This window comes from Meleagris gallopavo, chromosome 2 (assembly GCF_000146605.3).
Source record: "Meleagris gallopavo isolate NT-WF06-2002-E0010 breed Aviagen turkey brand Nicholas breeding stock chromosome 2, Turkey_5.1, whole genome shotgun sequence".
In the NCBI taxonomy this organism is placed as follows: Eukaryota; Metazoa; Chordata; class Aves; order Galliformes; family Phasianidae; genus Meleagris; species Meleagris gallopavo.
The window spans coordinates 26,837,247-26,845,339 of NC_015012.2; the positions used below are offsets into that span (position 1 = coordinate 26,837,247).

The 8,093-nt window shown below is 32.4% G+C and overlaps 1 protein-coding gene across 1 annotated transcript in view; it reads right to left on the reverse strand.

The window, feature by feature from the left end:
* LOC100549046 (formin-2-like) overlaps positions 1-8,093 on the reverse strand; it is a 112,198-nt gene that overhangs the window by 34,867 nt on the left and 69,238 nt on the right. The window contains 1 exon segment of the mRNA XM_031552172.1: positions 1,529-1,676. Coding sequence (XP_031408032.1) covers positions 1,529-1,676 — 148 coding nt within the window.

The window sequence follows — 8,093 nt, forward strand, 5'->3', positions numbered from 1 at the left end:
CTCTATCTTTTTAATAAGCTCCCTTTAAGTACTCAAAGACTGCAATGATATCTTCCTAAAGCCTTCTCTTCTGCAAAGGCTGCAAGAACCCATAAGCAGGATGATTACTGCTGGCAGCTATGTCATCTTTTTAACATGGACCTCCTGATCTGTCACAGGATTTGAGATGGCCACTAGGAGGTAGACAATGACAGAGATAAAACTTGTATTTTAAAAATGTGCTTGAAAGACAATTGGCTTTACTAAAGAAAGTAAATTTGGAGAAATATCAAAACAATATTATTCCTTGTCTGGCATCTCAGTAGTGCAAAATAGTCCTGTATACTTATTGTGTAAGCATACAGAAATTACTTCCTAGAGCTAAGGGCATTCAAAGTGCAGATATAAAACTAATTATTTACTTTGGGTTCAAATTGAGTTAAAAACAGCATTAATTTGACTTTCAAGACTTCAGCAACATTATCCATTTACATTGAAAGATAAAACAAGAACTCTTCATTCTTCAACTGTTTTCCACTTCTAAAAAACTAGTAAAAATCCCAATGAACATCTATGCATTCCTCCATTAAATTACCTTATATATATATAACACACACACACACAACACACACACACACACACACAGAATAAATATAATATATAACAACTTACATAACATATATATATATATATAAAACTAAAATATTATCTGCACTTTTTTTCCTGGAAAATGGCCATCAAAACAAAATTCCAAATTGACATTCTTTTCTTAGCTTCAAGCTTTTGTTTATAAACTGTTGTCTCGAGTGTTAACATTGTATATAATAATAAAAATACAAATAAATAATAGCTATTCTTTATACAGAAATTTAAATCCTTATAAAATACTTGCCCCCTCCACATATCAAAGGCCATGTATAAAAACAGTAATTTAGTCACACATCATGAGATAAGCGTGAATATTTCAGGATTCCTGTGCAGTATCACTCACTTGCATTTTCTTCCACATGGCAAATACACAAACAATCAAACAAAAAGCTAAAATGATCCATTTACATGAGTTTAATTCAGAACATTTAATTTTCCTTTTCCTTCCATGCATCACATGGCAAATTTACACCAACTGATAAGTAAATTGATGACTATTTATGCTCAATTTAGAAATGGTAACAATGTGCAGTTTTCCTTTTTGTCTCTAATTCTATTTGCTTAAATTTTTTGCAGTATTTAAGAAGGCAGTGACTGAGATAAGGAATAAACATATACTACACATTTTATATAAGTATAGTAGCAAAGGTCATGAGACCTGGTAACAATCTATTAGTCAGCAGATGCCAGGTGCACATCTTGATTGCTAAGAAACATACATTTTTTCCAAATATTTTTTATTATTAGATTTATGCTATCTAGCAATATTTCTGATGCTAACTCAAGATCTTCTAAATCAGATCTGTTAGAAGTTAATATCTTAATTTCGTAGCTTGGATTCTAAAAGGCAGCTGTTCCCCCTGTGTCATATATACATCTTGTCTAAGTCCAAAAAATATACCTGCTTCTGGAATTTTAAGCCTTTGTTCTTCATCTGGAGGTTTGGGTGGGGGCCATGCAGATGGAATTCTTCTTGGAAAGCTTCCTTCGATGTAATCTGATGAGTGTGTGGGTTGGCTAACTGCAGCCCAAGTATAAAGCTGGTCTTGCTGTGGTCATTGGAAAAAAAAAAAAAAAGGATTGAGAAATTAATTTATAAAAACAATATCAAAATATCAACGTCTTTGTTTCCAACATAGAGTTCATTATCCATCCCTATGTCAAGGCAGGTTTCTTTTTATACTCTCCATCTTGTGCAAAGAATTAACATAAACCTATACTGAAAGAACTGAATGTTCTGATTTTGGAATAACATCTATTAACAATAGAAAAACTAATCTTAGCTATATATATATATATATGTACAAAAAGAGACTAGAATACAGTTCAGCATTTTTGGAGTGTGCGAGCAACTCCAACATCTTTTCTTAGAGAGACAGAAGTTTCTGTCCAGAGTGAGAATACTACTTTAAATAGGGCTAGTTTACAGTTTGCAGAAAGAAAAAAATATTTCAATCTGTACTCTATATTTTACATTATATTTACAAACCAGAAAAAGAAACCAAATATTCTTAGAATCCTTTCAGAATAAACTGGACTGAGATGTTTATTCTCTACAACTCTGCTGATTTGCTGTTTTCACTTATATTTCTGTATTGATAGACAAATTAAAAGGTAAGTTTGCTTTTAAAAGTAAATTAAAGTGTTCTTAGTCATCTGATGTCAGATCCACGCACGTTCTTCAATAGTTTTCAATTTTATATTTTGTATAAGTAAGAGACATCCAGACTCTCTGATAACAGGTTGAGCAAACAGTTACTAATGATTTCAACTTGAGAAAACTTCAAGTAGTTTTAGTTGCGATTCCCAGTACACATCAACAAGAACACTTTGAGATCAGATCTTTTTAATACTGTAAATTTTACAAAAAACAATCCCAGCAAGAGCATAAGTCCTAGCATTTGGTCTGGGACTATGCAAAAATGTTGCACTACAAAATTAGAAAAATCAACATAAAGAATAAACATAATGATATCCCTCAATAATATCTTCTTTCAAAGATGACATTTACGATCCCTGTTTCGCACTCTTCTTAGCCGAATATTGGTAATGTGTTTTGCTGTGTATTTTTAATATTAAACTTTTTTTTTTTTTTAAACATAGATCCTAAACAAGTATTGAAGACAGACATCGGAAGAACATAACTTTTTTGGAATAATTTCTACTCCGTGTGACTAAGCTGCTACTTCTTTAAAAATAAGTTGTGATAAAGTGGGACAACTTTATTCTAATCTAAACAACTTAGAACATGCAAATGCAAAGAAAAAACTCTGCTGCAAACATATTGGAAAGAAGTTTATTAAATCTTTCCAGCATAAAAAAACATTACAAGAACCCAGACACGTAATCAGATCTTTAATAAAGGCAAAATAAATATTTTATCCATTTATACAAAATTACATCAAACTCTTAGACTTTTAGAGGCAGATAGCATTAATGGCTATTGTTTTCTCACTTGCTATTCAAACAGGCACGGTTAATGCGATTCTTCCAGTAACTTGGTACTTTCCATTTATCCAATTTATGCAAATTTTTGCTTTTTAGAAGATAAACATTTCAGGCGTCAGCCTAAATTTCAGAAACACAACAATAAAACGGAGAAGGAGAGAGGGAGACCTGTGAATACAGTATAAAGAAAAGGAAATGGTGCTAAATATTGCTATTTATCTTTTTTTTTTCTGCACCATCCAAATCTCAAAAGCAGAGGAAAATATTTCTGAAACAAACCAGAACAAAATATTTCTGCCCACTGTATTGCTTAGCATTGGAAACCTTACACAATCCAAGGAATAAGAACAATCTGTGCAGTAGGTTAGCTGGGCTATCACAGACAGTTTTCACCAGGAGTTATAAAGAAATAAAATTGAAAATGACAATAAATTGTAGATTACATTGACATAATACAAATAGAAGACAAACTATTCCCAGATGTGATATTTCAGTATCTTGAAAGATGCACTATAACCTTTTAACAAACAAGCTTTGATGCTGATTAGTCTACTTGAATTTTAAAAAACATACAGATATAACATAATTGTACCATTATCTTAGAATAATGGTACAATTAGAATACATTATCAGAGTAACATAATATGAAATAGTTGTGTTCCAGCTGATATAATTTACAGTATATGAATTATGAACAATTATGACATCAGACAACTCCATCCTATACTCCTAAGCCTTGGTTACTACAGATTTTTTTAGTTGTTGTTCTGCTTGTTTTTGAATCTTTCATTTTCTATTTGACACAAAGAAAGATGAGGGAAGAGTCTGCAATATAGTAGATACTTACAAAGACGTATGACAACTTGTAAAAATAACTGGTTAAAATCAAAATGCATCACAGTTAAACATATAAGGAAGGTACTTAACACCACCTGGTTGTAAGCTTAACATGTAACTTAACATGTAAACTTAAAACAATTTCAGATATTAAAATTCCTTTTCACAGAAAGGTAGTCTGAAAAACTTGCCAAGTTGATATTCTATAAAAGGCACTGAAAATGGGAATAAATTAATCCTATTTTCACTTCCACACAACCCAAAAGACAAATCATTTGAATGTCCTAATTCTTAAGCACTCAATATGCAGTCCAAAATCTCTTTGCCTTTACTCTTTAGCTCCTTCTCAGTCAATATAGTAATATATCATGTTTTTTCCAAAACTGATACTGCTACAAATTTGTATGATTATTGGAAAATTTTGATAAAGGCTATATGCAGTCAATTCTATGATGCTGAAATGCTATTCAAACAAAATAAACAACAAAAAAATCTAAGTAAAGTATCCATGTTTTGTTTTACCATTAATAAATTTACTATAGGAATACATGAAACTACTGACTTCCAACTTCTTCTGTAATATTTCCTCAAATACAGTTTTTACTACATATCATTATAAGCACTGCAAATTAATTTCTTACCTTGATCAAGTGTTGAATATATTTAGAATTTCCACTTTGTCTTGCTCAATCTCCATTATTAAATAGTATAAAGCACTGCTTTTGGATTTAAAAAAATAAAATAATAATCCATCTACTGAGTGATCCCAGTCTTATTTGGGCTCATTTCTGTGCAGACATTGAGAGCTTAAAGCTCGGAGTCCAGTGCACTAAATGTCATGTCACGTGGAAGATTCCGGTTTTCGCATATCCTTACACAGCACTTTCTTCTGGTTCTTAAAACTGCACATGGGTGAGGCAAGCTGCTAAAGGATCTGATGATAACTAATCAATAGACATTTCACCATTTATAGTAGGTAGTGTTGAGAATACAGCTGTACACAATCAGATCTGTGGATTAACTCGCTCTCTTCCTGTAGCTTAAAACAAGGCTTCTAAGGTAAGAACTTTTCTAAGAGCTTGCTTGTTCCACATTGTATGCAAATGTTTGTACTTTAAACAGCGCTATCTTCTTTACTGCAGATGGAAGAGAAATATTTCCATTTAGAAAGTTTAACCATTCTAATATACTAAATATACATTTCCCTTTTCGCACTGCATGTAAGTAGTTAATTGGACAAGCAAGGTTTTAGTTTGAGAAATTAGAGCCAATCCACCTCAGAATGCTCTTACCAGCAGGAGACTGCTTTATTTTAAGCAGCTCTTAAAATAAAGAAATCAATACTATCAAGAAAAGGAAAAGTGGTTTACTTTTTGATGAGAGGTTCAGTAGCAAAGCTCCATCTATCTAACTACTGTAAAAAAAAAAGTGCAGAATTAAACACAGCTCTCAGCTTCTACTACCTTTGGCTGAATTAGTGAACAGAAGTGCCTTGCAAGCCTGAAAAAATTAGCAAGTCAGTCAGAATATTGTAATATATGGCTGAAGTAGCATTCTATTTCCATGAACTAAATTTGTGACTGAGCACCTTAGTTATTTGACTAACTTGCTTCTTTTTAGAAAACTAAGGTGCCTCAACAACACACTGCAGAAGTACCTGCCAAGTTCCACAAGCCATGAAACACTTCTTTCCACTGAAAATTTAGAAAAAAATTTATTCTCTTCAGCAAAATAGAACAAACTTGTTGACGGCATCAAACTTTGTTAGTGTTTCAGTCTTGTGTTTAATGGATAAGAAAGGCCAACAGAGCAAATAGCCATGGTTAGGGTTATTATGGGAAAATGTATCAGTTTTAAATTTCAACAACTATTCTTATTCAATTTCAGAGTTACTGTTCTGGTCTTCCTTTTACATAGTTTTCTGTTTTAGTACAGCTTAGAAGATTGAGCTTCTGCATTTACCTGATTCTCTCACAATAAAACAGAAGAATCTGAAGATCTAGTCTCCTTACCCATGAGACTCAAACTTTCACATGGAAGACCACATCCCAAGACTACTAGCTTACCAGCTATTACTTAAATCACCTGGATGTATATACTTTCTCATTTACTTTCCCAGAACTAAGATTTCTAAACTAGTAGTAATTTCAACAACTGGATAAAACGCAGATTAGTACCAAGTACAGTCAGAAATTCTTAATAACAGTGAAACTGAATATAGTTGCCTCACTTTGATAGGAGAATGTCAGCTTTTATTGGTGTCCAGTTTCAATTCTAATATATTTTGGAGACTTTACTGATGGCTGTCCATATACAGCCACGTTCTAGCTCCTGTGATACATCATTAACAGAGCTAAATAGGGGAATAAGACCTCTATTGAAATTTGTAATTCTACTAATGTCTGCAGAAATTGCCTGGGATGCATTCTTGCTGAAGATGAACTGTTTAGCCAGCTCAACCTTATGTTGAGCTCTAACAGGATAATATAATGAGGTAACATACAAAAAACATGAAGATTACACCTGCACTATATAAATAAAATTATTAAATTACATACCACAGTCATTGGGACTGACAGTCTTCCACAAAGCATTAATTTATTATATATCTTTCAATCAGAGAGTATATTTGATTTTCATTTGATTCCTTAGGAGCACTTTTGAACAAATCACAACTACTAAAAAGGAAGAAACTGAGCAGGAAAACCAGGCTACAGTAACACAAAAAACTAATAATTATTTGGAGAACATTCTTTGAATAAGCTTTCCTTAATCTATCCTTCTAAAATTTTTGCATTCACCAGATTCAGTCATTTTTTTTTTAAATATACTTTTTAGTTTCTTTCATAAACAGGCAGAATGTCATGCACTAAAGATAATGTGACAAGTAAAAAGTCATGACACTCATAAGTCAATAATTAGCTGCCCTCTAATGGGGAGGAAACCAGCAAAGAGGCAATCACATTTCTAGAGAATGAATCTGCCAATGTACATTTACTTATTCTTGGTTGTTATAAAATAAATAGAAAAAGCTGGAGTGAAAGCTTTCACTGCTGCTCAAAAGCAAACATTTTAAAAATCCCAATCTGTCTACTTCTGTTAGTTTTAGAGCTCTGCTCAACTTTTATTTTTCAGACTAATCTTTTATTCTGGACATCTGTCAGATTTTATTTTATTTTTTTTCCCAAAGAAATAGCTGACAAAAATAAGATAGAACTAAAAAAAATCTTATTGTAAATCTCAAGTTTCTATTATTTGGACTACAACTTGAAATTTGACAAAAAGATCACGGACATTTCAGGAACATGTGATTTCTTACCATCATTAAAATCCATCCACAATCTGACCAGATTATAAATATCCTCAGCAAGGATTTCGTGAGAGCTGATAGCTTTCTGATGATTCATGCTTTCATTGAGTATTCTTTGGTACTTTATCATATAGTAATAAAGGAGTGAGCACCAGTTCCACACAGCATAACCCACAGCAGAAATGCAAGTGCAAAAAAAGACAAGAATTGTGAATGTTGTCTTTAATCTTCATGTATTGTCTAACACAAATCAGCGTGAAAAAGAAAGAAACAAGATCCAATGAGAAAAGTAAAGATTACAATCATTTGATGGGGTGAAGCAGAGCCCCACATTAAAGTTCGGGATATTCCAAGAGAAAGTAAAAAAGAAAGTTCTCTGCTATGCTGCTGAGAACACAGGCAGAGGTTTCAATACTTGCACAACAGGGAAAACTAAAGGTGGCTACTGGACATGAGTAAACAAAAAAGATGAGAATATAATCAGTGTACAACTGCAAATATTTCAAGCCACAAGAGAGTTCTGCATTAGCCATGTTAAATTAAACATGACTTATAAATAATCTGTTTACATTCATCTCAGGCCACGAGCAATAGATCTCAGAGTGAACAACACATATGGAATTATTTTCATAAATTGTAATCTCTTTAAAAAAGTCTGTGGGCCCACATTAAGCAAAAGAGGAATAACAGATTTTATTCAACATGAAAAAGAAATACAAAAAACATAGCTAAGTGAAAACTCAGAAATACATGTGATTAGTCACAAAAGGAAAAAGAGATCCAAAGAAGGATTTCAGTGGAAAAAAAAAAAAGTTGGCAATCCAGCAAAAAGCATGCTGAAGGAGATTTTATAAGAACCAGACTGAGACAA